At 48.9% G+C, this 27,463-nt stretch overlaps 12 protein-coding genes across 12 annotated transcripts; 7 read left to right on the top strand and 5 right to left on the bottom strand.

Annotated features, from left to right (window-relative positions):
- Nucleotides 1-230: 230 nt before the first annotated feature.
- Nucleotides 231-1,311, bottom strand: GET3 (Golgi to ER traffic-related protein; the record flags this gene model as incomplete). The annotated part of the gene is made up of 2 exons (XM_064895891.1): nt 231-847; nt 900-1,311. The coding sequence occupies 2 exons, from the start codon at nt 1,309-1,311 to the stop codon at nt 231-233; spliced, it is 1,029 nt and encodes a 342-aa protein (XP_064758578.1).
- Nucleotides 1,312-1,773: 462 nt separating this feature from the next.
- Nucleotides 1,774-2,982, bottom strand: LTR64_001509 (uncharacterized protein; the record flags this gene model as incomplete). Its single annotated transcript, XM_064895890.1, has 2 exons — nt 1,774-2,339; nt 2,898-2,982. 2 exons carry the CDS (start codon nt 2,980-2,982, stop codon nt 1,774-1,776), a joined length of 651 nt encoding a protein of 216 aa, XP_064758577.1.
- Nucleotides 2,983-3,269: 287 nt separating this feature from the next.
- On the top strand, nt 3,270-6,488 carry LTR64_001508 (uncharacterized protein; the record flags this gene model as incomplete). The annotated part of the gene is made up of 1 exon (XM_064895889.1): nt 3,270-6,488. One exon carries the CDS (start codon nt 3,270-3,272, stop codon nt 6,486-6,488), a length of 3,219 nt encoding a protein of 1,072 aa, XP_064758576.1.
- A 300-nt stretch (nt 6,489-6,788) lies between these two features.
- On the top strand, nt 6,789-7,388 carry LTR64_001507 (uncharacterized protein; the record flags this gene model as incomplete). Its single annotated transcript, XM_064895888.1, has 1 exon — nt 6,789-7,388. The coding sequence occupies one exon, from the start codon at nt 6,789-6,791 to the stop codon at nt 7,386-7,388; it is 600 nt and encodes a 199-aa protein (XP_064758575.1).
- A 755-nt stretch (nt 7,389-8,143) lies between these two features.
- On the bottom strand, nt 8,144-9,525 carry INT6 (eukaryotic translation initiation factor 3 subunit E; the record flags this gene model as incomplete). The annotated part of the gene is made up of 2 exons (XM_064895887.1): nt 8,144-8,357; nt 8,408-9,525. 2 exons carry the CDS (start codon nt 9,523-9,525, stop codon nt 8,144-8,146), a joined length of 1,332 nt encoding a protein of 443 aa, XP_064758574.1.
- Nucleotides 9,526-11,301: 1,776 nt separating this feature from the next.
- TRM10 (tRNA (guanine(9)-N(1))-methyltransferase) lies at nt 11,302-12,831 on the bottom strand (the record flags this gene model as incomplete). The annotated part of the gene is made up of 1 exon (XM_064895886.1): nt 11,302-12,831. The coding sequence occupies one exon, from the start codon at nt 12,829-12,831 to the stop codon at nt 11,302-11,304; it is 1,530 nt and encodes a 509-aa protein (XP_064758573.1).
- Nucleotides 12,832-13,050: 219 nt separating this feature from the next.
- Nucleotides 13,051-15,333, bottom strand: LTR64_001504 (uncharacterized protein; the record flags this gene model as incomplete). Its single annotated transcript, XM_064895885.1, has 1 exon — nt 13,051-15,333. One exon carries the CDS (start codon nt 15,331-15,333, stop codon nt 13,051-13,053), a length of 2,283 nt encoding a protein of 760 aa, XP_064758572.1.
- Nucleotides 15,334-15,847: 514 nt separating this feature from the next.
- SKI3 (Superkiller protein 3) lies at nt 15,848-20,035 on the top strand (the record flags this gene model as incomplete). Its single annotated transcript, XM_064895884.1, has 1 exon — nt 15,848-20,035. The coding sequence occupies one exon, from the start codon at nt 15,848-15,850 to the stop codon at nt 20,033-20,035; it is 4,188 nt and encodes a 1,395-aa protein (XP_064758571.1).
- Nucleotides 20,036-21,173: 1,138 nt separating this feature from the next.
- Nucleotides 21,174-23,163, top strand: LTR64_001502 (uncharacterized protein; the record flags this gene model as incomplete). The annotated part of the gene is made up of 10 exons (XM_064895883.1): nt 21,174-21,538; nt 21,627-22,158; nt 22,211-22,288; nt 22,335-22,392; nt 22,501-22,632; nt 22,694-22,734; nt 22,787-22,821; nt 22,912-22,940; nt 22,990-23,036; nt 23,086-23,163. The coding sequence occupies 10 exons, from the start codon at nt 21,174-21,176 to the stop codon at nt 23,161-23,163; spliced, it is 1,395 nt and encodes a 464-aa protein (XP_064758570.1).
- A 416-nt stretch (nt 23,164-23,579) lies between these two features.
- Nucleotides 23,580-24,248, top strand: LTR64_001501 (uncharacterized protein; the record flags this gene model as incomplete). The annotated part of the gene is made up of 1 exon (XM_064895882.1): nt 23,580-24,248. The coding sequence occupies one exon, from the start codon at nt 23,580-23,582 to the stop codon at nt 24,246-24,248; it is 669 nt and encodes a 222-aa protein (XP_064758569.1).
- A 468-nt stretch (nt 24,249-24,716) lies between these two features.
- Nucleotides 24,717-25,627, top strand: LTR64_001500 (uncharacterized protein; the record flags this gene model as incomplete). The annotated part of the gene is made up of 2 exons (XM_064895881.1): nt 24,717-24,982; nt 25,039-25,627. The coding sequence occupies 2 exons, from the start codon at nt 24,717-24,719 to the stop codon at nt 25,625-25,627; spliced, it is 855 nt and encodes a 284-aa protein (XP_064758568.1).
- Nucleotides 25,628-25,635: 8 nt separating this feature from the next.
- LTR64_001499 (uncharacterized protein) lies at nt 25,636-27,408 on the top strand (the record flags this gene model as incomplete). Its single annotated transcript, XM_064895880.1, has 2 exons — nt 25,636-26,234; nt 26,322-27,408. The coding sequence occupies 2 exons, from the start codon at nt 25,636-25,638 to the stop codon at nt 27,406-27,408; spliced, it is 1,686 nt and encodes a 561-aa protein (XP_064758567.1).
- Between the last annotated feature and the right edge of the window lie 55 nt (nt 27,409-27,463).

Below are 27,463 nucleotides of genomic sequence, written 5' to 3'. Positions count from 1 at the left end.
GAGAGTACAAGTTGATACTGGATCTCGATGCTGCATCACGTCATGAGCATGGCAAAAGGTATTCGGGCTGAAGTTGTGTGCTGCTGCTGAGCAGATGATGTCTGCAGAAACTGGCAACCTGGCCAAGATGTAGATTGTTGTGGGTGAAAAATAACTACAGCGCTACCTACTGACCCATGATGTACCCTTCGCCGTCTTTATTGCAACTCCTCGTCCTGGACTCATCATGCTCACTGAGTTGACGGGGTGTATGGGTTCATCAGCATCTCTGAAAAGTTCTTTAGCTTCTCACTTCCCCTGACCTCCTCAGTCAACTGCGGCATTTTGACAACGTTAAACTCGTCGTAAAGCTCTTCTATTTGGTCCAAGTATTTTTTCTGCATGGCCCACCTAGCATTACACCTTGCGCAAGGACAATCCTTCTCTGGAAAGACAAGCTGGTTGACAACGATGCAATGTGTGTCGATGTTGTAACTCGACAACTCCTGAATCATTCGCTCGGTCTCGTATAACGACAAGAACTCTGCAATGCAGACGCAAACAAATGTGGTCATGTCTGGATTCTTGAACTGTTGGTTGACCTCAGCAATTGTGGCTCGCAGGCTTTCCATCTTCTGTATTAGGTCGTCGAGATTCTGTCCGCCAGGAAGACCACCTCTTGCGCCGAGTATTGTGTTTAGCATAGGTCCAAATTGTGTAGATAGCTGAGAGATCTTCTCCAGTGCCTTCTCGAGCACCGTTGGGAACTGTAGGAATCGCAAAGTGTGACCGGTCGGAGCTGTGTCGAATATGATGACTTCGTAGGAGAGTGATTTGACTTGCTTCAGGACTTCAGCAAAGCTCATGGCTAGAGGTATGTTAGTTCAAGACCTCGTCCGCTGCATGCTACAAGCACTAACCTTCGTCCACACCAGGTATACTGAATGCTAAATCTTGCATCATGCCACCCATGCCTCCCATACCTGCCATTGCTTCTTGTGCTTCGTCACCGCCTGCATTAATTAACTCGCTGATCGATCCATTGGGGTCGATCTCCATGGCGGACAGATTGGTGAAGCCCTCGATTAATCTCGCATCTTTGCCAAACTTCTGGGAGAATGCGTCGCTCAGGTTGTGCGCCGGGTCAGTCGATATTAACAGCACTGATTTTCTGTGCTTGGCCATTTGTATTGCTAACGAGCAAGAGGTTGTAGTCTTGCCAACACCACCCTTGCCGCCCACGAAAATCCATCGTAATGTTTTCTGGTCAATGAGGTTTTGGAGTGTAGGATCGAGTTGATCGTCGTCCGTGGATATGACGGCGGTTGACATGTTGATTCACCTTGGTGCTGAGTGGACGAGTCTTGGGGCACGATTGAAGTGTTTCTTGTTAGTGTCTGTGGGAATTATTCGATTGTATTGATAAGTTACAAACACGCGAGGATCCTGTACAAGACAACTCCCTTAACGTGTTCAAGAGAATTTAATATAAAATAGAATGTGCAGTCTCTGGAATTTATGCGAAAGAGGTATAGAAACCGTCAGAACATTCGCTACCACCACACATGCCTTGAGAACAGGTCTTGCTCGTGAGCAGAATGTAGCCTGCAAACAGATCCCCAAGCGACCAGCGACGTCACTCTTCCCATCCCACTTTTCCACTACGGTTGAGCACATGCTTTCACATTCCTTTTCTGCCTCCTCGAATTGAGCCGATGTCCCTCTCTCAAACTTTCAATTTGCCAGTATTCAATTCCTTGAGAAACCCGAAAGATGCAATGCTGTCTGTGCTAGCTAGACTGAATAAATGTCTGCTTGTCCTTGCGAAGCCTGCGTTGCGCCCTGCTGTCTCTCGGTTTGCGTGAGGGTTTCCCATTCATCGAGGCGTGCTTCTTTCGTTTTACTGTGCTCTTGCTCCTCATCATGCTCACTGTCTCCTGTGTTAGAATAGCTGCTTCCTGCCATTGAGTTTATCTGACTTTCGACCGACGCTAAGCGTGTCGACCGTTGTGCTGATTGCAAACGTTTCTTCCTCAAGTAGTGGCCTGCATCTTGGTCTTCGACTGTCTCCTCAAGGTACGTATTGAGCTCTGCCTGTAATTGCCGATTGATTTGAGCTTGTTCTTCGTCGCTGTTCTCGTCTCCCTCCAAATTGTCCGGCCGTTCAATCTGTTCGATGCCTCGCAACTCTCGAAATAGCTCATTGCCAGCAGTGACCTCGTCATGAGACTCACTATCGGAGATAATAAATCGTTCTTGTCGTCGGGTATGCGTGACGTTGTCCGATGAGGAGTCCTCTTGGAAACGTGCGAGGTCTGAACGAGGGACTTTCAGCATAGCGACCTTACTGCTCACGCTTTCTGTGAGTGTAACGTTGATTGTCGAACCATCATCCTGTTGAGCCATTGGCGAGGTCATTTAAGCATATTTATTCACTGATGATAAATTTTGTGCCCGTCATCGAAAGTCAACAACATGAAAGACAGGGATGAAGGAAGGAACGCCCGCAAGGCATCACCAAGCAGAATCCATAATACGCAAGCGACACAGTGAAGTGAAAGTAATGACTGCCTTCACTCGGTGGCCTACCATCATTCAGACGAAACTTACCGGAAAACAACGATTGGTCTGCACAACTGAAACCAGGGTAGTAGCATGGTTAGCAAGTCATCAAGAACTCTTGTATCACTCAAATCAATTCACAATAACTCCAGTATATCAAACAGTAGTGTATTCTATGCAGATGTGGCTCTGTACAGGAAGATCACTCGGCTCACGGCAGATCTTCGCGGAGAGCCCCAGTGGAGGTCACCTAAGGATAGTAATCTCGGAACATGTGATGTTGCCTACGACGGACGTTGCAGCCCCGGAGACCTTCTAGAACAAGTTCATAGCAAGGATCGTCACAAGCTACTTACTCATTCTGCCAATAACGACTTGTCGCGTGTAGTCGGATTTGGAGAGACAGCGTCGATTCTGGGCACTTTCCAACGAGGCAGACATGGTTGCGAGCCTTCATCATGCCTTCCTTGGATCACGCTCTCAAAGCAATCACGCACACGGAAGGTATAGAAGTCGTGCGGCTGCAACCACGACGATTTCTACAGATGTTTTCACCACCTTAAAGGATAAAGTCTCGGTGGCATAACAACTTTTCATGAAATGGTCACCAGACTGAGCGATGGTCCAAGTATTCAGGTATTGAGAGCATTGGCACAAAGAAATCCAGAGGTCGTCACACTGTCCTCGAACGTGCCCCTCTGGCAGAATTTTTTCTGAGGTACCTTGCCATGGAGGACATACCACCATCCTACGACGATATCAATGTCAATGTTCTTGACTTGCTTCCGCCATACTTAAGTACAGCTACACTGGTCAACCTATGTCTGGTCTCAAAAACATACTACGCTACTTTCATACCTCACCTTTGGGGTAGTCCTGCCTCGCACTTTGTCCAGGTCGCCAATGAAACTGCAAGAACGACCAATGGCCTCAATTTTGCAAACCTGCAGGTCACTGGCTCGCATAACGATCTAGTTTATGTTGCTCTGACGCGTTTCAAGCGCATCTTAAGAAGAGCCCGAGTGTCAACACGTATGCTTTGCCATACTCTACATCTACCACCAGCGTTGTCAGAGATCTATGGTGGTCCCAACTCGACTTGGCTAAGAGAAGTCCTCGACTGGCTACCTGGTTTACAGAGCTTGTGTGTCTCCGGTTTGCCCTTCTTCGACCACGACAGCTTGGTTGCAGTCGATCAATCTCGCAACTCGGTGGTACCCCCCGGGTTGAATGATGAGGACTTTAGACAATATCCTGTCAAACTGCTACTCGCTGCAAAGGAACCAAATGTCACATGGGTCGGGCTGTCCTTACTATTGCCACATCTTCCAGGCCTTGTATACCTGGATCTTTCCTATACCTCTCCTGCACGAAACATAAACGTACTTCGAAGTCTGGATGCTCTGACTCATCTGCAAGTGCTCAAACTCAGGGGAGTAGGCTTGCGAGACAACGAGCTCGAGGTTCTTGCAAACGTACTTGGCTTGCGGGTACGTTTGCTAGATATCGCAGATAATCAGCTGTCTGATATGGCTGTGCGAAGTCTGCTCCAAGCTTGTGTTCGGCTACCCTCCACGATCAGCACAAACGGTAGTATGCCAAATGATCAGTACTCCAGAAGACACCTCGAGTCATGGCCTGTAGGACTGCCACCTCCACCAGATTCTCTGAGCTTGGACACGATTCGCACTGTTGAGTTGGATGAAGCACTTTTGAACCAGCTTACTAACCCTCTCACGGGTCGATTAGCTTTCGAGGACATTCCTCATGGAGGTATTACTCATCTCTTCATCAGTGGTAATCCAGGCGTAACAATTGAGAGCATTCGTGGTATCCTGGATCTCGGCAGGCTACACGTGCTTGACGCTGGCGACATTGCCGCCTTGACGCCAGTCGACCTTCATGTTCTTGCAGCACGGCAGCAGTCTGGTGGCCCCCGTGAGACGCTTCGAGCAAAATCTACGCACAGCAAAAACATGAAGGGTGTGCTGAATCGCCACAGGAGTCGGCCATCAAGTATGCATGGCTCTGAGGCAGGTGCATCTCTTCAAGATTCAGACAACATGGACGATGACCTATTGAAAATGCCTGGTGCCGAAAAGCTTATTCCAGTGCTGCAGGATAAAGCGAGCAAAAACTTGACGCACCTACGAATTGACCATGCTGTAGTAACAGCAGCTATCGATCCCGTTCACGAGCTCAAGGGAAAAGACAAGGCGGTTGAACATCGAGCAGAGCTTCCTGGTGAGCTGTCTCGAGCTGCGGAACTGGATGCCGTTAATCGAGAAGTGTTCGAGGTAGCAGGATCTAGAAGCCATGCCACTGAAATGTCTTCTGAGACAGCCATATTTGAGATGGATGCGACTCCATCCACTCCTCGGGTAGAATTGCCAGGTGATGTTATACATTTTGCTCTCAGTCCACCAGTTGGAGACGCACCAGAAACCGGTATAGGTGAGGTAATATCACCTGTCCGGGGAGAGGGTGCGATGGCACCCGAGGTGGTTGACGAGCCTGATACAGCTCGAAAAGTTGAAGATGACTCAGAAGAGGTAGTGCTCAACGCTACAGGATCTGGCCTTCAAAGACGCACGACCTCTGCCACCAATTCCACGATGTCCACTATGCAAAGTGACTCATCACAACGACTACAGTCAGAAGAGACAGTAGTCGAGCGACCTGCGCCACTGACGATCAGGAAGAAGCCAGATACGCAGCTCACAGACGCAGAAACCATTCGACGACGCTCGCAGTCCATCAGTGTATTGTACACCGAAATGGACAAACTCACTAAGCTTCGACCTAAAAGGCCTGCCACAAAATTGCATCCGTCGTTCCTGCCTCATCTGCGAACACTTGTACTTACCAACCTACCTTCACAAGTTCCAGCGTCAGAACCTACTGTGATCGAAAGCTTGAAGGCATACATTGCAGCTTGTGCAGTAGAAGAACGCCTCGCAGCACTCAGAGCCCATACGAACTATTCGCTTCCTCCAGGCAGGGCTAGGCAAAATGCCGAGCGTCAACATAAACAGACACTATTTGCTCTGCAAACAATAGTACTTGAGATCAATCCGGTGGTAGATGCGGGAAATCAGCGAGGTTGGAAGCATACTAGGCAACGACTAAACATCTCTAAAAGCTCTACGGGTGATGCTGACAGTGAGGCACTCTGGTCAGCAGCCGATAACGACTTCTCTTTTTTCGGAGAGGAAGGCGAGGAGTCTGCAGAGTGTGGCGTATATGACCAAGAACCTGATAAGTACTATCCAACCACAATACCGTTTGACGACAAGATAGTCGTTACTCACAGTGACGAACCAAGTGCATCTAAAAATCACTATGTTCCACATAGTCCGAGGATTGTAAGCCCACAAATCACTCACTTTGGCTCGCCTGGAGGCAGGCAGGGTCAGTCGAATCCTCTAGGACGAAACGACACTGTGTTCAGGAGCCCTCGAAACTTGCCACTCGGCCGCAATCGACGCATCAGTAACGACATGCATCAGGGAGCACACTCAGCAACCGCTTCAGAGACAAGATTTCCACTACGCAGCACATTGAGAACACCCCATTTCGAGATGCCAGGGACAATTCCGCCTCAGCGACCCCTGCCACCCACCTCGAATTCCGGCAGCAATGTCGTGGCACGACCATCCCAAGCGATCATGCTCGATGTAGTGGGAGAACTAGCCAAGTGGCGACGGGAGCGAAAGGCAGTTTACGATGCTGAAACGCAGAAGCATAGACAACGTCGCTTGTCATCTCCACAATCGGTTGCCTCTGGTAAACTTGTTGAGACAAACATCTACGTCGAGGGACATTGGCCAGGAGAAATTAAGGTGATCAGGAATCCTGCTAAGACTGCGTCGAAAGGAAAAATGGAACGACAAGGAAATGTTGACATCTATGGTAATTACTTTGAGGGTGGCTATCTATACCCTTAATGTTTAATACTTGAGCGAACGAACTCCTGGAAAGACTGAGCCGCCCCCCTGCGACTGTAAGGAGCACTCTAAAATCTACCACGAAACATCTGTAACACAAGCCTGGCAGTCATGCTCAGTACTGTGTTTCAAGCTCGTGGGAGAACAGGAAATGCACGACTGACGTCATGCTTACACAAAGTGATGTGCCATCTTCACTTCCACATCGACACATTGTGAAATTTTGAGATCAGCACGTGGAAAGTTCACAAGCACAACACAGCAGTCCATACACTTCTTCGCTAGCCCACCAAATCCAACATGGCACCCAAAACAGCTCTCCTCATAATCGACATGCAACGCTACTTCGAAAGCATGACAACCACCGCCCTCCCCAACATCAAAAGACTAATCACCCACTTCCAGCACACCTCCTCCCCCATAATCTTCACCCAACACGGTCACACTCCCGACGAACTCAGCGGCAAAACTTCCAACCAACTCGTCCGCAAATGGGGCCCTAACGGCAGCATCGCAATCAACTCCCACGCCTGGCATATCCAAGACTCACTGCAACACTACCTGAAAGACACCCCCTCCCCTACCACTAAACCTAGCAGTAAACGGCCCCGAATCGTCCTGAAAAACACTTATGACGCCTTCATCAACACAAACTTACAGCAAATCCTCGACGAAGCGAATGTACAGAGAGTGGTGGTATGCGGAGTCATGACGGATTGTTGCTGTGATACGACGGCGCGGAGTGCGTTTAACAGGGGGTTTGAGACGTGGTTGGTGGGTGATGCGTGTGGGAGTGCGAATAGGAAGCAGCATGAGGCGGGGTTGAGGGGGTTTGGGTTTGCTTTTGGGGAGATTTTGGGGACGGAGGAGGCGTGTGGGAGATTGGGAGAGGAGGAATAGAGCAGAGGTCCGTAACTGGGTGTAGATGGAGCAACCAACAAAACGGGGGAAGAGAACTGTGTAGGAGGTGACCTATGCACTGCGAAAGATGGTCGCAGAGGTGAGGAAGCACAGGCAGCAGGACACACAAACGTCGGCGCGTTTTTTATCTAGCTGGCTGAAGCTTGAAGCAGGAACGAGATATTGAGAAGTAGGACTCGCTACTGATGTAGATCTTAAAGGTTGAGAAACGCAGATATCTTCTTCGTTGAAATTTGATCATCTGTTCTCAGAAAGACTCGAAAATGGCTCAGAACCACCACTCTACAACCCTTGATGTAAGGGCGTGTGTCACTCAGGGTATCACACCTCCAACGGCGTGACAGAACCCGATACGCCAGCGGTAGTGCTGTAATCGACCTTGATCTCCGAGTCCTTGTCTCTTGTCTTGAGGCTTTGTGCAATGGCCGACTCATTAGCGACAGCCTAATTTCTTGTATCTTAACACGGCGCTGCTGTCTTTAGAGGTCGTGGTCCGGACTGGCATGCCAAGTTGACCCAGATCGACTCAAATTTGACACTTTTCAGTGAATTTGGTCAACTCTTTGTGTTTCCTTTCTTATACCAGCTCACTGCGATATTTCATGCACGTGTCTGTACAGTGGCCTTGCTCTGGTGCCAGTGCTCACGTCTGTTCATCATAACGTTGGAACATCAGACAAATTGTCTCTTCTTCCAAGCATGTGACGATTGAGTAAACTCGGCTCGTTGTTTCCTCACTTGGCTACAGCAGCACTTAGAACTTGCGTTCGGAAGAAAGCACCTTTGGTCTTCTCTATCACAGTCTGGTAAACACTTTGAGAAGGATGATTCATGACAACGGTTCCAGCCTTGTAGTCAATTTTGGCGTCCACTCTTGTGTCACGGATGAGATTGACGATCCACTTCTCGCCTTCGGACTCACTAAGACCGAGTCGTGTCGAAAGATCACTGCACCATGTATTAGCATTTCATCGCTGCATGAAAACAGGGCAACTTACTTGATATCAATTCTCTGGTGGATGCGACAGTAAAGTTCGGAGATAAGATGTCTTGCAGACTCGACGAAGGCATCGGTTGAACTTCCCAGAAAGAAGTCATTTTGCATTACTGCTTGGGCTTCGGACAATTTCTTCTGAGCGACTTCGAAGTCAAAATCAACATAGAGGGCCTTGACAAACTCCGTGACAGGATCCTCGTATTCGTAAACTTCTTGCTTGACAACTCTTGCAAGATCTTTCAGCTGTCTCTGGTAATTGTGGGAGTTGTTGAGTCGAGATCGGTTCGTGATGACGGCGGCGGCTAGATATCTCAGTATCCAAGGGCAAGATGTCTGTATGGTGGAGATGAAGTTTTGAGAGAAGTACATTTCGGTCAACTTGTCACGAGCTGGCTCGTGGTTGAAGAAAGGGAAGAGAGCATAGTGAACCAGCGCTTCTCTTGCGGTCAGCTGTGCTCGTGGATTGTTAAAGAGACGTGTCTCGATGTGTTCCTTGACTCTGTCGACTTCCTCCATGGCAGTTTCCCATTCCTCGCTGAGGATCTCGCAGACCAACTTTCCCCAGTTGGCTTTTGCGACTTTGTCGTTATCGGTAGACAGGACACGGAATCTGTAAAGTATATCTGCGGCATCGGGATATAAACCACACTCATACTTGTATCTGCCAAAGTCGTACAAGGCATCGACCATAGGCTGTGTAACACCGTGCGACTCTTCGAGAAATTTTAAATTGGCCACTTTATCGCTTCTTAATTGGGAAGTTATGCTTTCGTCGCTCAGAAGGTTGGATAGATGAGCCGTCTCATCCTCGTAAGTGGTCAAGCGTGTGATGACCTCCTGCTTCTTTTTCTCGAATTCAGCTGGCGCAGAGTCTGTGTCGTTGATGTCCTTGTATAACTGGCTAACGTAGTCAACCATATTGGTATTCTTCAGAAGATTGAAAGTCGCAAGTCGTAGGTCGGCCTGGCGTTCTGGTGAAAGATCCTCATTGTGAGATTCGTGGTCAAGTAGAGGAAATATGAGGTGTCTATCGAGACGTCGTATTATCTGGTCAAGAAAGGTATACTCGCCTGTGGGATCTTCTACTGTCGTGGCAGATGTGCCATTTGTGGTCGCCATGATGGCAGAGACTATATCTGAATTTGCTTGGTGTGGATAGTGCCTCTAGGACAAATTGTGAATGCGCTTGATTTTGTAAAACTCGCAGGTTCACTAATCAATGGAGTTTCGTGAGGGTCAATTTTATGCACTGATTGACTCGATAGTTGTATTTTCGTTCGTCTGCTTCGAGAAGGCGATTTCGTTGGCGATTAGGGATGTGATTGTTAGTACAAAGTCTCAATATCACTTGCCCTCAAATTGCTGCGTGGTGAATTGCCCACACTGGCAGCCACGACCGGACTCCCGCCGCCAAGACCGATGATCGTGCCGAAGTTGTCCCGATGGTTCTGCAGCTCGTTTGGGGAGTTTCGCGTGAAGTTGTAGATGTGTACTACCATCGCATGAAGCAGCTCGTATAAACACCAACCATTGTCTCTGAGTAACTGACCTGGTGTACGCCGCGCAATTCTCGTCTTGTACTACTGCACACAACTGGCACCGCAGCATTTAGCAACAGAGAAACGACAACCTTTAAGCACTTCCTGGCATACAGAAGTATTCGTCCAATCTCACACAGCCATGTCTCAATCATTCGTTCCATCTACCTCTATATTGAGAGCCTTCCTTCGACCATCGAGCGGTCCTTGCGCAGCATGCCAGGTCCGATCTACCTCTAATTTCATGCCGCGACACAAATACGCGAAAGTGAACAGGCTTGACAAACTGCATCGTCAGCAAAAGGCTGCTCTACGACAACAGATAGACGATGCCAAAACGCGGGCTGTGAAATTGGAGGAAACCCTACGCACAATGTCCGAGCCATCTTCCTCGCAATCTCTCCCTTACCACATCGGAAGAACAAAGACGAACAACCTTCCAGTATACGAACATACCAAGTCTGGCGGTTCGAAGCAGGTCACGATAGTCCAGAAGCTATCGGGCGATCTTTCAGCCGTACAACGTGAGCTCCTGGCTATATTGCGACTACCGGAAGTGGTGACAGATGGAAAGGGACGGAAAAAGGAGACAGTCTCAATAAATCGTTTGAATCAGCATATAACCATCAAAGGATGGCGGGGAGAAGAAGTAAAGAAATGGGCTCAAGTTCGCGGCTTTTGAGCTGTTTAGACACCATTGTATATCAAAGCCATGACTACACCATAATCACAACCTGGAAATCACTCTGAATTCATTGCGGCTTGAGGATTATTGACAGGAGATCTTCCAAGGTGTTGGCAAGGTGCCCAACAAGGAAGAGTCCTATATGAAAAGGATTGTCGCGACACAAGAGAAGAAGGCGGCCGCATGAGAACGTTAGGTGGATGCTAGAAGACGTTAATTTCAAGAGAACAGGCATTCAAGCGAAGAGATAGAAAAGCGAAGAGCATGAACTCGAGCAGAAGAAAGTTTAGTGTGTATGATACTGTCGCTCGTACGCGATCTGTATTCACCACTAGAGGGGAGGAATTATTCGATAAGTCAAGATCACATGGGTGAAGATCTTGATACATCTTCAATGTTACTCAACTTCTCGCGCCACGAACTAGACTGGATCGTACATCTCAAATAATGCCCTCGAATAATGGCATATTTGGGAGGATTGTTCAATGGCACAATAGCATTGTTCGAGGCTTTCGACGTGAACGGTCACTAAGTAAAGTAACTTAACACTCGAGAATTGTAAGGTTCTTGGTTGATAGAAATCAAGAAGATGTCTACTACTTCTCTACAGCCAGCTCTCAGAGTTGGTGGAATGTTCATGCTGTGTTTATAGACAGAACTGATGTATACCGACTACGAACTTACCTCACGGTGCTCTGTGTCATCACTCGTGGTATCAGCTCCAGCTTGAGCAGGCACATTATCAGCTTCAGAATCCGATTCCTCCACGACTTCATCATCGTCCTGCTCCGCCTCTTCCTCCTCCTTATCCTGCTCAACCTGCCCACTTCTACCAGCGCCTCCCTCTCCATTCTTATCCCTTTTTTTCTCTTTCAACACCGCCCCCTTCCTCTTCGGCATGACCTCCATAAACGCCCTCCCCCAATCCCCACACTCCAACCACCGCACCATAATCTCCACCACATGACTACTCGCCAATATCGGCCTGCTAACCATGGCCATGTACTGATCAATCGGCAATTTCGCCGTCTTGATCTCCCTACCGTTTAGTAGCTGTTTTGTCTTGGGGTTGGAGTTTGCGTCCAGAGCGGTTTTGTAGCAGATTCCTTTGTGGCGGTTTTTGTCGACGAGGCCGCCGATTATGTAGGTGTGGTAGGGTTTGAGTTCGGTGAGATTGTAGGGGCTGTCGGAGGTTAGGTAGATTATTTCGCTGCGGGATTTGAGGTGGTCGTCGTCACGTTGTTCGCTAGGATCTTGGATGGGAGGAGTGTTGTGTTCGTTGTTGTTGGCCGTGGATACGGCTTCTGTGTTGTCTTGTGTGTTTTCTGCCTCCACTGTACCGTTTTCCGCTGAGTCTGTCTCCTGTTTCTTCGGTGGTGCGTATTTTTCAAAGGCGCCCATCATCTTTCCTCCCCGTTTCCCTTCCATAGTCTGCCTCGCCATCGCCGCAGCAGTCACAAAATCACTATCGACGAACTTAATTCCCTTCCAATTCTTATACACTCCTCTCAACAACCCATCGAACCTCTGTCTCAGATCAGTCTGAGGCGACCATCCACTAACATATAAATGAGTCTGGTACAGCGCCCTCGAATTATCACTGTATGCCCTCGTGAGCTGCGAGCCAAGCGAGATGATCTCCCTCTCGGTCATGAGATTGTCGTAGCCGCAGTCAAAGACAATCGCAAGAGGCACAGGACGGCCAACTCTGTATCGCTTCAGAGGTTTGAGTTGACCTTGCACCTGCGCAGGAAGTGATGTCTGCGCATGCTCGTCACCATTACCATTCTGTGGCTGCTGCTTCTGCTCCTCCTTCGCAGCTTTTCGCCGGGCTTTCAATTCCTTTGCCTTCTCTCTGCGCTTTACTTTTCTGTCTTCCCTGCCGGCTTCCCATTCAGCTCGGCGCTTTGCCTTCTTTTGCTGGTTCTTGGACAGTGTTGGTTCTCCGGGTGTGGATGCTTCTTTTATATCATCTGGTGTCTCGGTGGGATCTGTGTCACGATCGTTCGTTTCGATTTCTATATCCTTGTCTTCTGCTACCGGCGAGTCAGCAGTTATGCCAGTGGTGGCTGCGCCTTCTGCAGTTTGCGCAGGCTCTTGATGCGCTTCAGAGGTTGTGTATCCTTCATATTCACCGTCGTCGATATCATGGGTAGTATGCTGAGTCTTTCGCAGCTTGGTAGGCCTTTCTTCCGCTTCCATTTTGTGTGTTATCTCTTTTAGTAGAACATGAGGAATATCGATGCGACTTCGAGAATAACCCGAGCAAGTTCAGGCGTTAAGGCATGAATTGCCTGAGTACAGTAACAATTATTCACGGAATAGCAAAAGCAACGAGAACACCACCAGGATTGCAAATGTTCGGTTGCTTCTTTACCATTCTGATTATTCCATATATTGGACCGAGTACAGGTTCTAGTCTTACATGACTGTACAGCTCTCACTGATGCGCTTCATGACCTCAAAATATCCATAATCCTCGTCCGCGACACCTGTCGTTTGCCCACTCTTTCTGACAACGCCAGTCACCTTCATGGTCTGCTCGCCTTCCGCATGCCACCATTTCATCCATTGCATACCCTCTCCGTCGACGTCCAGCGTCTCAATGATCCACTTGCCTCCGCTCACTTCTACAGAAGTCTTGCCGGAAGGAAAGTGGAAATCGGGTAGAAAGATCTCAGTCGGCGCATCGTCCGGCGTCTTGGAAGGTGCGCTGAGTGAGAGCATAAAAGTTGCACTTTTCAGGTCGAAGCCGTACTTGACAACATCTCCGTGGGTCGCGATCGGTGAAGGCCGAAGAAATGCTTCAGCTGCTCTTAGGCCTGGAACACCTAGGTCGGGTGGTGTCTCCGACGCGACACGTTCTATGCTAGGTTGAACGAGTTTGCTCTTTAGATTTTCTGGTCTCACTTCCGAGGACAATCTAGAGTCTTGTCGTGTCAAAGTTGTGCTTGAAGCATTGGTCGAGGGAGGCTCGTCGCGTAGCTGGCTCGCGGGAATATGATCGTCGACACTCATGATCGAAAGGTCTTCGCCATTCCAATTGTCACCCCATTGATGGTTGTTTGAACCGCAGTATAGCCAGAGAGTGTATCCTGCGGCACCACTGCCCTCGAGGGCAAAGTGGTTCGCGTCCAGGGCTGATATCTGACTGCTGTAATCACCAGTCTTGTATGCGTGCTTATCATCCATATCATACGGAATACCAATTTCTGTAAACAATGTTGGGTGATTGCCTATGTGCTCCTCTCCCTCCGTTCGAATTGCTTCCAGCTGACTCCGTAGACAGTTTCTGATTGCGGTCTCTCCTACCTTGACCGCAAATGCAGGTGACCAGTATTTACCTCGAAGAACACCAAAGACATCGACATTGTATAACCTGTTCCAATGTTTCGTTAGGAGCGTTAAGCCGTCGTAGTAATGAGTAGCAAAGATCAGGCGATTGTCTTCATCTGATGTACCCTTAATTGAAGGCGGGATTTCCAGGACGGGGGCCTGCAACAAGATAATGCAATCTTTATGGCGATTTCGGATATTTAGCTTGTAGTCTCTGACATGTTGTAAAAAGTATGTATTGGTGAACTTTTCGTAGGTCAACTTATCTCCGGTCTTGGGAAGTTTGTCAAAATATTCAGGTTGCAGGAGACTGTCCGTCTTAGGATCCCAAACTCCATGTTGAGCCCACAGGCATGTTCCTAGTTCCCAATCACTGTCGCGCTTCCAGCCATACTTTTCGTCGCGCGAACTCTCTGGCGATAACCAGGCTGAGGTGCCCTCGGGATCGATCAAAAGTGTTCCACTCTTGTAAGGGCCGAAGTTCCCAAATTCATAAGTATCAACTTCAACGGCACGACCAGAACCAGTTAGAAGTGATTGCCAAGGAGTTGGACAAGTACCCTTCTTCATATTCAATTCTTTTGGTATGGCGTCCAGATGCTCCCATCCTACAAGTCCACGAGCTGGCTCGTTCATGGTCTCCCAGCCTATTACACAGACGTCCTCCAGGTCTCCCGCTTCGTGTATTTTCTGTGCTAGATAACAGCAAGCATCAATAAAATGTTTTTGCAGGTAGTCCTGGATGTTCTGTCCGTCAATGACCGCTTTAGGCGCGAAGTCCTTCCCAGCCCAAAATAAAGTGAACATTGTGAAAGCAACCAGTCTTTGATAATTTGTTGGCCATAACATTTTCGGAAATGTTGCTGGATCTGGCCACGCAGAGTGCACCATGGCCGCCTGGGTCTTGCTGAAGTGTGTTGGATCAAAACCGGCAGCATACAGAGTCCACATAGGTGCACCATCTCCACCGGAGTGCCTCGACCAGACATCCTGGTGAGGGTCCATGAAGATGTGGAAGCCATAGTCCTTTGCTATTCTCAGAGTGTTGATAGTGCTTTGTACGAACTCGTCGTCGTATATGCCAGGTCCCGCATGCTCTATAGCTTCCCACGTGAAGACGTAGCGGATGCTGTTATACCCCCATCTCTTTAGCCTTGCAAAGTGCATATGCGCCTCGTCCTCATTGAACGGTCTACCCACGAAGGACACATTATCGCCGTCGAAGAAGTCGCCCTGTATATGTGTCGGCAGGTTCGGCTTGCGCGGGAATTTGGCATCGCCCGATACGTTGATGCCCCGAAAGGTCACCTCGCGACCACGGTCGTCTCTAAGCCTCTTGCCATCTATACGAATTGCAGATGGCGCCATGGAGGCGAGCAAATTGTCGTACTATAGCATTCAGCTGTTGTTGCAGATTGCTGAACGATATGCTAGTACTGGATCTGTCAATAATAGATCGTAGGTTCTTCGTTGTCGTCCAGTCTAGGAGTGAAAGGGTGTCTATAAATCCATAGTTGGTGGTGAGTGTGACCAGACCGGCACGGCTTGGTGCCTTCCCGTTTCAGCGCATGTGTAGTCAAATGTACGTCATCGTGTTCGTCTTTGAATATATTTTACACATCAGGTACAGCCCCGTATGCCCCTTGTGGTGTAGACAGGAGTATGGGAAGGCACAATGTACACTGCACTTTACTACCTGTGTGACTTGGAATTTATGAATGCTGCTGAAAGATGACACTAAGTGTTAAGGCTAGGTGTTTGCTACTGATAAATTGCCCTTCTTCTGCAATTCACTTTCCACTTTTGCACAGGTGCAGTGAATCCATGTGTCACACTTGACGTGCTTCACTTGTCAACCTTCTGTGTGATCAACTCAATCAACATGGCAGCAACCAAGGCTGCGTTGAAGACCATCAAAGCTTCTATTGACAGTGGCGACTTTGCAAAAGCAAGTGTGCAAGCTAATGATCTCGTGAAGCAAGATGGTCAAAATTATAATGCTTTCATGTTTCTGGGCTTCGCTGAGGAAAAATTGAAGCACTTGGACAACGCAGAGAAGGCTCTCCAGAAAGCCGTTGAGCTGAAACCACAGGATGTTCAGCCATACAAGGGCCTTATCAGGCTCTATGAACAGCAAGGTTCCGACAAGGTTGACTCCTATCATGCCGCCGCGGCTGGCTTGGCTTCAATCTATGCACAGCAAGACGATCGAGAACAGTGTCAGAATGTGATAAACCAATACGAGACATTTGCCAAGAAGAACGGTTCCCCGTCCCAATATCGGAACGCCCTCGAACTAATGCTTCCATCGTCTTCGCTATACGGAGTACTAGAAGGGCGCGTTCCACATCCGTCTCATCTCTACCAACGCATACTCGAATCCATTCAAGCTGAGGAGAACCGTTGGATGGATACACAAATTGCCGAAAGAAGAACACGTCTAGGCGCAAGACTTGATCGGGTCACAGCAGAGGTCAGAAATGAGGCTATTGAGAAGTTTCAAGTCGAGAGTTGTTACCAGAACTTGATAGATTGGACTCAGGATGACGACGTACGGCATGCTCTCGATCAAGAACTTCTGCAACGTATGCTTGACAACCTGCTCATAATGCCCGAAAATCGCAAGCCACCACAAAGAGATCGAGTACTTGAGAAGGCCAACGGAATGGTAGTTATCAAACAGCCATTTGCTCTGGCTTGGGACATAGCGCTTGAATGGGTTGATTCGGAGAATCTCATTGATTGGGAGCCTAATATACTGCATCAGTATATCGAATTCTTCCCTGAAGCAGGTTTGGCTAGAGTACTAAAAGGTTTTCTGTATGGTAATACATCACCACATCCGTTGCCGAAGTCAGCAAATCCCGATGAGCCCATCGAGAAGCTATCTGAAACAGATCAACTAATCATCATGAGCGAAGGGTTGGAAGAATGTAAGGACTCTATGCTTGCTCATCGGATCATGGCACATACATATCTCGCCCTCGACGAACATGAAAGAGCCGCTGAGATGGCCAGGAAATCGGTCAGCCTATATCGCAAAGCTGAAATCAACTATGCTATGCCACTACAAGATAGCTTGGACGCCGTCAATCTGACCTTAGGTCGCTCGCTTGTCGTGTCTCAGTCGCCTAGACACCATCCAGAAGCTCGGGCAATATTCGAGAACATCTTATCCAGGAAACCTCAAGCAACTGACGCACTTATTGGCATCGGCTTGATCTACGAGGAGGACGAAGACTATCCTGAGGCAGTCAAGTTCCTAGCTCGAGCTCTAGAACGCGACGCTGACAACCTAAGAATCCGTCTGGAATACGCCTGGTGTAGAGCATTAGATGGAGACCTCCAAGGTGGACTCAATGAGTTGGACGATATTCTGCATCAACTCAACGAAGACAAAGAGGCAGATTCCAGCATGAAATCTGAAGCGCTATATCGTATTGCCTACTGTAAGTGGCATATCGACCCGTCTCCAAAAGCGCGAAAGGATAAGTCAGGATCGTACCGATACTTGATCGACGCCCTGAAAGTCAATCCTAGCTATCCACCCGCATACACCCTGCTTGGTTTCTATTTCCAACACTACACAAAGAACAAGGCACGAGCTCGGGTGGCCTTCCAAAAAGCTTTCGAGTTGTCGACGTCTGAATTGGCTGCCGCCGAACAGCTTGCACAAAATTTCGCTGTCGATCAGGAATGGGATCTAGTCGAACTCGTGGCGCAGCGAGTGGTGGAATCGGGTAAAGCGAGACCAGCTCCAGGATCCAAAAAGAAAGCCTACAGTTGGCCATTTGCGGCCCTAGGCATGGTACAGATGGATAGAGCACAATACTCTTCCAGTATTGTGTCGTTCCAGCATGCGCTCCGTATCTCGCCTGACAATTACCATTGTTGGGTCGGACTTGGTGAAAGCTACCACAATTCAGGAAGGTATATCGCAGCGTCAAGAGCTTTCTACAAGGCAGAGAGTATTGACCATCAGCTGCTACAAGATGAGACCTGGTTCGCCCGATATATGTTGGCTAACGTTCAACGTGAGCTTGGTGCGTACGAAGATGCTGTCGAAGCATATGAAGGGGTTTTGTCGATCAGGCCGGGTGAACCTGGCTTACTGATGTCCCTTTTACAGACTCTAGTAGAGTTCGGGTGGGCTCGAGTTCACCAAGGTCACTTTGGTCATGCAGCGGAACTAGCTGCAAAAGCTATCGATACTGCCAAGGCCATCGCCGAGACAAAGACTGACATCTTCAACCTCTGGAAAGCTGTAGGCGATGCTTGCTCTGTTCTTGATGCTGTGAAAGTCCATGCACAGAGAGCCACGATCGATGTCGTGAGCACTCTCCTTCAAGTAAGTGCATCTGAAGAAGCCTTCGGATTACTGCAAGATGTCGATGGGATCACGAAGGAAGACCTTTCCTCAACAGAAGAAAACCACATTCCACTTAAAAGACAATTTGTCCGAGCCGCAATCCTAGCCTACAAACGTGCCGTTGCGTTATCATCCAGCGACGTCCACGCACAAGCCGTATCCTACTACAACCTAGGCTGGGCCGAATACAACGCCTACCTCGCCGAAGTCTCCACGACCTCAACCAAACCCAAACACCACCGCCATCTCCTCAAAGCAGCAATCCGCTGTTTTAAAACCGCAATTGAACTCGAAGCCAGCAATTCCGAGTTCTGGGACGCCCTGGGCGTGGCAGCAATGAATCTCAGCCCCAAAGTCTCGCAGCACTCTTTCATCCGGAGCTTACATCTCAACGATCGTAGCGCGAGAGCATGGACGAATCTCGGCTCGTTGTATCTGTTGAACTCGGAGCACGAACTGGCGAACCAGGCTTTTACACGAGCACAATCTATTGATCCTGAGTATGCGGCTGCTTGGGTCGGTCAGGGATTAATAGCAATGCTGTACGGCAGAGTCAAAGAGGCAACGAGCCTGTTCGTGCACGCGTTTGAGATTGCGGACTCGAGTTCGCTGCCGGCGAAGCGGTACTATGCATTGTCGGCCTTTGACCATTTGCTTCGTGATCCTAATGCTAGTGGTCAATTAACTTCACTGCTTCAACCACTCTTTGCGCTACGACAATTACAGGCTCAGTCACCGACTGATCAGGTCACGATGCATCTTCTGTCACTGTTTGCAGAACGTGCTGGAGAGCACATGACGGCTGAGAAGAATCTCGATGCTGTTTGTAAGACTGCTGAAGCACGCTACGAAGAGTCTGAATCGAATGACTCACTAGCGAAATTCGCACAAGCCAAGGCCGATCTGTCACGTCAACTACTGGCTCAGAGCAAACACGAGGAAGCCATCGAGTCTGCACAGTTCGTGCTGGATATTAGCGAGGATGATGTCCCGGGCTATGACGAGCAAAGAAAGAGGTGGAGACTAAGTGCTCAGCTCACGCTTGGTCTTGCTAGCAGCTTCTTGAAACAGATGTCGCAAGCTATAGAACACTTGGGCGCAGCAGCAGAAACTTCAAAGTCCCTGGGGAACGATGGCGAGGTAGATCCCAACGTGACACTTCTACTAGCTCAAATCCTCTGGGCGACCGCTGGCACGAAGGAGTGCGAAGTGGCACGCACACAACTTTACAAGTGCATCGAAGCACATCCCAGCCACGCAGATGCAGTCGTGCTACTAGCTACTATCTCCCTCTTGGACGACGACACAGAAGGGCTCGAAGTCGCCGAAGACGATCTAAAGAGTCTCCGAGCAAATAGCCAAGTGGCAGTCCCTGACAAGCTGAAAATAGCCAAAGTGTTGACCGCGATCCTACGACACAAAGCAGCCACTGGTGCAAGTGCAGAGAAGACCAGGTCTGATGTGCTAGGTGGCATTATGCTCTTTCCGGATCAGCCGCAGGGTTGGCTGGAATTAGCTCAGCTTGTTGGCGATGTGGATGGATATCCCTTTGCGGCGGAAATGGCTGTGAAGACTGCGTTGAAGCAGGTTCCTCCAGGTGGACAACTTGGTGCAGAAGAGTTGGCTAAGACGTACTCCATTACAGGACAAAGACAAAATCATGCTCAGGCGTCTATGCTTGCGCCTTGGCTCAGAGACTGAAGGCGTATGTGGTGCAGTGTCTCAGATCAAAACCATTGTATCGTCCGTCACCAAGCGCAATATCTGTTTCCAGCATTTACATCAAGCAAGTCTCCACGGCACAGGAAGCCAGATGACTGCACTCGACAACATGCTCAAGGAGAGGCTACTAGGTGGAATAAGGTGGACCATTCCCTTGCTGCTTGTGTGTCTCATAGTAGATAGTGACTACCAAATAGAACTTCTGAATAGAACACAAGGAGGCTCTGAGAGTCTTGGACGAAGATCAGCTATCGCCTCGCCTGAAACGACAATAGTCCCGTCCTTACCTAACAACCTCCGCGGTGTCAAGATAAGGCCTGCGCCACATGATTGTCTCTTTCCTGCAAGCCCCATACATGTGATAGTCGTGTCTTGGCGAAAGATAACGAGAATGCTTGGCTCTCTTGGCATTTGAGATAAGATAGCCTACTTCCTGTCCCAGTAATGAGGACTCGCTACCCCAACCCGTTCAATCTAGAGATCTTCTTCGCGGACGCAGTTCGTCGTTCGGGAATGCGTTCGTCGACGGCTTGTGTTTCGTAGACAGAGAGAGATCGCCAAGACTAATGTAGCGTAATCAAGGAGTGTTATTGGACGACTGTATTTCATTTCAATCGTGATGCCCATTGCCAAGGTGTCCCATATCGCACGGCATATATACTCGATGACCTCAATTTCTGGGGCCGTATATGAGTCGGCGCGACGCTGAACAGCTTGAGCTTCTCATCTTTGCTGCTCACACGTTACATCGACGTGATTTTCTGTCGAGCCACGTACAGAACGTAGGCGTCCCGCATCGCTACCACCTCCGAAGATGTTTCCAATCAGTGTTCTCTGGAAGGCTCCAGAGGTAAACCCTATCAACCGAAAAGCCAGGTCAATCCCAATATTCAATCCAGGTAGGTGGTAACACAAATTCACACCGGTCTCTGTTGAGGCGACCGAGCATAGCCTCAAATGGGTCGAATGTTTGAACTGATGATTGAAAGTGAACCAATATGGACGGGTCTTCACCTTCTCTTGGCTGTAAGGCGGCAACCCGTGCGATACAATATCAACTGACGGTTTTAGGGGCTTCTTTATTGCATTCTGGTCATGGTATGCTTTTCCTCCGTTGATGACCATTACGATCAGGAGAGATCTTGGTTTGAGCACGGTAGACGTTGCAAACTCGAACATTGCTGCTCTTACCGGAACTTTGATTGTACGCTTCGTCGCAGGACCGCTATGCGACCGGTTCGGACCTCGATACACATTCATCGGCGTTCTGCTCTGTGGCTCAATTCCAACAGCGTTGGCTGGCGCTGTGTACAATGTCCAAGGATTGATCGCGCTTCGATTCTTTGTTGGTATCCTGGGAGGCACTTTCGTGCCTTGTCAGGTCTGGTCCACCGGCTTCTTCGACAAGAACGTGGTTGGCTCATCCAATGCCTTGATTGGAGGCTGGGGCAATTCTGGAGGAGGTATCACCTATTTTGCAATGTAAGTTCAACTTCAGAATTCGTGGAACAGTCGCATCGTTGAGTTGTGGAATCATCATTCCGCTGCAGCCAGGCTAATAATTTTCAAGGCCTGCCATATATGACAGCCTGGTGCAAGACCGGGGTTTGTCTTCGCATGTTGCTTGGAGAGTTGCCTTCATAGTACCTTTCATCCTGATCGTCACGACAGCCCTTGGGATGCTGTTCTTGTGTCCAGACACACCTACCGGAAAGTGGAGCGAGCGCCACTTAGCAACTCAGCGATTGCTCAATGCTCATGGTGTTCACGAAACCGTCGTCGACCAACCAGGATCCATCAATGCCAGAAACGACTCTGATGAGTCAAGCGGCACGGCAACACCCAAGGACATCAAGGAGAAGACCTCGACTCCTGGTGATGTGGAATCTGGTAGCATTATCCCAACGGCAAGCAAGGAGGTTCCGCTCTCGCAGCAAGACATGCTAGAGGTCGCTAAAGGAGAGATTGTGGTCGCTCCTACGTTTAAGGAAGCCCTACACATCGTCCTTTCCCTGCAAACTCTTTTCCATTCCATGACCTATGTTTGTTCTTTCGGTGGAGAACTAGCGATCAACTCATACATTGCGAGTTACTACCTCAAGGTCAGTCATATACACACAAGTAGGTTTGGTATTAAAACTTACAAATGGTCAGAACTTTCCATCGCTCGGTCAGACAGGAGCCGGACGCTGGGGTTCCATGTTTGGCTTGCTCAATGTGATCACAAGACCGGTACGACAACTACCTATTTGTGTTGATGATCAACTAATTTTCTTAGGCTGGCGGTTTCGTCGCGGATATCTTATACAAATACACAAAATCTCTCTGGGTCAAAAGTAGGTCACCTTGCCAGCAAACTGTGCTCCGACTGTGAGACCACGAGTGCTGCACATGTTCAGTTATGTGTTAGAATTGTTAAACTCTTGCTAACCATGCATCTGCAGAGGCTTGGATTGTCTTTGTTGGGGTTGTGAGCGGGGCTTTCCTTATTGCCATCGGACTGATTGATCCACACACCGAAGGCCTTATGTTTGGACTGATTGCTGGAATGGCTGTATTTTTGGAGGCTGGCAACGGTAAGAACGATTGTGTCGACTGGGGGTGACAGAGATAAGACAGGTACTGACATGATATCAGGTGCCAATTTCGCACTTGTTCCGCATGTCCATCCTTTCGGGGTAAGCAAACTTGAGGCTACGTTCGAGTCGTCCTTTTCTAACATCTTTCCAGAACGGAATCATGAGTGGGACGGTTGGAGCGGCAGGGTGAGTACTTCATCTTATCTCGCGTCGATATTAGTCGAGGCCGAGTTACTCATTTGACCGAGATTGTGGACGAGACTGACCTTGATACAGGAATCTTGGTGGCGTAATCTTTGCTATCTGTAAGTCTCAATGGCTCGAAAGATTCCGACAGGAGCTGACTGAAGGTAGTGTTTCGATTTCATGGTACAGACTATGCTTCGAGCTTCTGGATCATGGTGAGTAGCCACACTGCTTGGACCAGCGTTGGAAGCTAACGCATGATAGGGCGTGATGATCATAGGCCTGAATCTTGCAGGTGCATGGATCCGACCTTTACCAGCTGGCCAAATTGGTGGCAAATAGGCACCAGGAGAATGCGGAGGACAAGGTATCGTCTAATGTTGTAGCACGGCGGTGAATTTGATTCGTACGTACGGGCCAGTATGAGATCAATCAGGATGTTCGTAGGATGTTCAGATTTGTATAGGATACCAGTCTCTTGCCGGAGCTCGAGCTTAGTGACTGTGTCAGTATTGAAGAATTATGATGTGTCTCTGACAGTTTGATTACACGTATGAGGCTTATAGGCAGGGCCATACCTGGCAGCAGCATTATGGTCGCTCCTTCTCACATAACATAAAGGAGAAGGAAGCAGCCAGCAATAATGACGTGGTGAATGTCCGGCTAAACTACGGGTGGTAATTGAATCGTGATGAGCTCTCATTCACTCAGTCTTCCGAGCTCGAAACACATACTGGCTGTCTTTCGACACAGCAGTCATGTTTTGTACAGTTTCTCGTCGGACTCTTGCTCCTGCCCGGCTTGCTCAGATATGTAGTTCGCGGTTCGCTAGTACTCTTCGATCGAGTCCTCACGTTTATGTCCTCGACCATCCTATAAATCCTCAATCCAAGATCTTCAGTCTCCTCTCGACAACACCTCCTACTGTCGAGCTTGCGCTTGGTGAGACGGAAGTTGTCCCTCCGGAGCAGGACCCCTCAGCTTTCCGCGAAAATCCTCGGTTTCTCCATATCCTGCATAGCGTTCTGGCCGAACAAGCATGTCAAGACCCTCAAGTTAAAGCTCAAGCCGCAGCAATGATATCCTCGTCAGGAGCGAGCTTTATGCAAGTCAACCGAAGAACAAACACCGGCTCCTCTGGAGCGTCAGATCAAGGTGGATATGGGTCTGCAGGTCGAGGTGGATTCATCCATGTTTCGGACAACAGACGCCCCCCAGACTATGGACGCATAGCAGATCCTGAGGATATTTTCGGTAGCTTAGAGGTCGAAGGTGATGGGTCCTTCACGAATGGTACGGGAAAATACCAAGAGAGTGGAACGTATCGCATAGTGACCAGAGACGGTGTGCTAGGGCTTCCGGACTACCTGAGGCAGAGGCTCGTCGAGAGGCTTAGGATCGAAGAAGCCGCTGTCAAAAACAAATAGACCGACAGCGGGCAGCGCATGTGGATCTAGAGGGCTTACCATCTCTGTCGCGATTCGCGAAAGAGCAAAGACTGCAAAAGCTTAAGCCTTAGGTGAAAGGCTACACAGCACCTATACAGCCCATGTGGTGCCCTTCGATAATTGTGACACCGGTGCTTCACTCAGCACCATGACGTATCGCCGACGACGATGTAAGCACGAACCGAGCAGACTCGTGGTTAACCATCACCTTTGACCAGGCTCCGCTCCTACCCATATCGCCACAGCTTCGGGACACTTATCAGATACTTCGCCGCGTGCCGTGATTTCTTCACGTGCTGTTCGCAAGGTCATGTGGCAGTTCTTAGTGACAATGAAGGTCATGGAGTTGCAAGTTCGATATTATGAGACAGCTCCATAGAGCCGCTGTCACGTCAAGTCTTACAACTTCTGCCGGCAGATCGAAACTTCCACATCAGGCCGCCCAACATGCAATTACCTGATCACCTCTTCAGGACCTATCGCACCTACAAGATCGAAGAACAGAATTTCCTAAGGTGGATCTATGAAACTGCATCCCTCTATGGCCACAAGTTTGAACCCCGTCGTCCAGTCGAACAAGTTCCAAACACTGAAAAGGTTGTTTGTCACGACCAGGCATACTCAAAGCTCAAGGGTCGAGCAAGGACGCTAGCACGAAAACAGCTCAGGCACCTCCTAAACCCAACCTTAGCACAACCACCGATGAAGAGGAGGTAAATATTGCTATCTTTGATATCCTTCCTGCGATTTCCTGCATTGTTGAACACAGCCAGACTCAGATTCCAGATTTGGTGCTCAACCAGGTCCAGAAAATTCTTGATTTACGCCGAAGTTGCGTTGACTGGTTCCGTAACAACACGCCTCAAAACGACCATAGAACTCGGTGCCACAATGACAACCATGAGTACCTAGTCAGGATCCTGGAGCAAGCGTTCACGGTCCTGAGCGCCGCAAATCGCACTAGTAAAACGGCACCAGATTCCATGAAACAACTTAGTATCGACTCCAAAACTACAAAGGTCAATCTGATGTTCAATGGTTCGAGGTATGCAGCACTCGAACAAATGGGAGATAGCTCCGATGCGACCGACTATCTTAAGGACAATCGCAAGAACATCGATCTTGACGGAAACGACGAGCCACTTGCAAGCAAGAAAACAGACCCTCGAATCCAGCAACCAAGCACACCTAGACTAGATGAAGATCTGAAGCTGCAAGAGGAGTACAACTTTGCTAGATTCTGCTTCTACAAAGACGTTCAGCAAATAGAGGACTTTCTGTTCCTTGAGATTGTACGATACGCTCTAGATGCTGCGAATTCTAATGTCCTACCATTTTTGACGGATGTTGCGATCTGATTGGACGTATGGAGGAATCACTGGATGCATCATTCGACAATGACCACACATACCACCTGAAATTCTGGACCTCGTCGCAGGACCATAGCATACTCTACGAGACACCTCTCCTGCGAACGCAATGGGTCATAATCCACGCCCGTCGCAAACTCGCAGGTAAGCATGCACCAGATGAATGCTACGAAACCAGTTTTGATCCAGACGTCGACTACTTCAATCTCCATCCGATGGAGCAGGGAGCCGTCGAGCAGCACTGTCTAGCTAGTATCCTGCATGAGGCGAGTCAGGTAGCAGGACCTAGTTTCGGTGTTCTGTCCTGTGATTCCTCTACCAAGATGTTCGATGCAATATTCGACAATCCACAAGTACAGACGCTCGACTCTGTCATGCCTGGTGCTATCGTGTTTGCAGTCCGTCTGCGCATATTGACCATTATCGTTGCTAAGGATATGGTGTCAATTGGGTTGAGGTCGCTGAAGCAAAGTGTGGAAGGAATTTCAGAGCTGCAAGCTAAGCGCGTTGCATTCTTCAATTCGCAAGATTACAAGTCCTCTCGAGTGTCTCAATTATGGCAAAGTCGTATAAAGTGGTCCTTAAGTGACTGGGCGTACACCTAGCCGTCCTACAAAGACAAAACTCAGGATCCCTTCTCTAAGTTACTGCGGTCGAACTTACTCACGTGTTGTCTGAGTAGATCTCGACTACGTGGGGACTACGCTGCCGGCTCCGTGTGCTCCATCGATGCTAGCGGCATCTTCAGAATTCTGGCTCATCTCTTCAATTTGCTGTCGGAGTGCAATATTCTTGACGTCGATTGGCCAGATTTGAGTTTCCTCCTCTCACTCTTCGGCGAAGCCTACGTGTACCACAATCAACGACCGACCTTAATGATCACGAGCTCGTTCACATCTCAAATCTTTCACAGCTTAGGCCTTACCGAAAAGCAGATTGCGCAATTTTTCTTGAGACCGCATGAGACACAGATCCAAAAGCTTTTGATGCGTTTCAAGCCACAATTTAGCCGTCATCTTTTCCCCTTGTCAATGATACATTGCCTGAAACAGGCGTATTTGCCATATCAGCACGAGATTGGCGCGATCGACGTGAAACTTGTTGCTGCAGCGTCAGTGCTGCCCAAACTACTTGGCAAGCAGTCCATGAAGGTCAGGTTCACAGAAAATTGTGCTCTCGAGAACAAGGCTGAATTGTGGAAATTTTGTGACAAACGGCTGAATATGCAAGCACTCGAGTTTCTTTCAGTGATCAAGAAGGGTATGCACAATGAGGGACGAACTGCGGACTTTGACTATTTACGATTTGAGATGGGCTGTTCTGGGCTTGTCGATGCATTGATGGTTGGTTGCGGAGGGCTGGAGGACAGTCCCTTTGGTAGCGACGAATTCCTATGCACGTACGACAAGGCTAGCCGCATATTACTCGAGATATTAACATTGATGGGATACGGTCATCCAATGGCTCAGGATCTCTGTCAGCCGAGGCTCAAGAAAGCTGCAAGTGTCTTCAAGACATGGCTGATTGAGAATGGCTCTGTTGGTGTTCAACTTGCTCGCGATTCAAAACAGGACTCGAGACACCTCTCATCGTTACGACCTGACCTTCTACAAGAGATCGAGAAGATAGTGAGTTGTCGGGGACTAATGGATGACGTGTTTCTACCCGAACAGATCTCAGGTATGGAGGAAACGATCAAGGTAACTGGATCAGTTGAGGAAGGACTGAAAACTCGGTGGGCAGAGCATAGAAAGGGGAAACGATCTTGAGTACCGCACTGTTACCTCTACCAGCCTTCTACAACAGGCTTGGCATTTACTCATG

This window comes from Lithohypha guttulata, assembly GCF_036872675.1.
Source record: "Lithohypha guttulata strain CCFEE 5908 chromosome Unknown scaffold_1, whole genome shotgun sequence".
In the NCBI taxonomy this organism is placed as follows: Eukaryota; Fungi; Ascomycota; class Eurotiomycetes; order Chaetothyriales; family Trichomeriaceae; genus Lithohypha; species Lithohypha guttulata.
The sequence above is the reverse complement of the archived record's forward strand: the minus strand, read 5'-3'. Positions and strand labels throughout refer to the sequence as shown.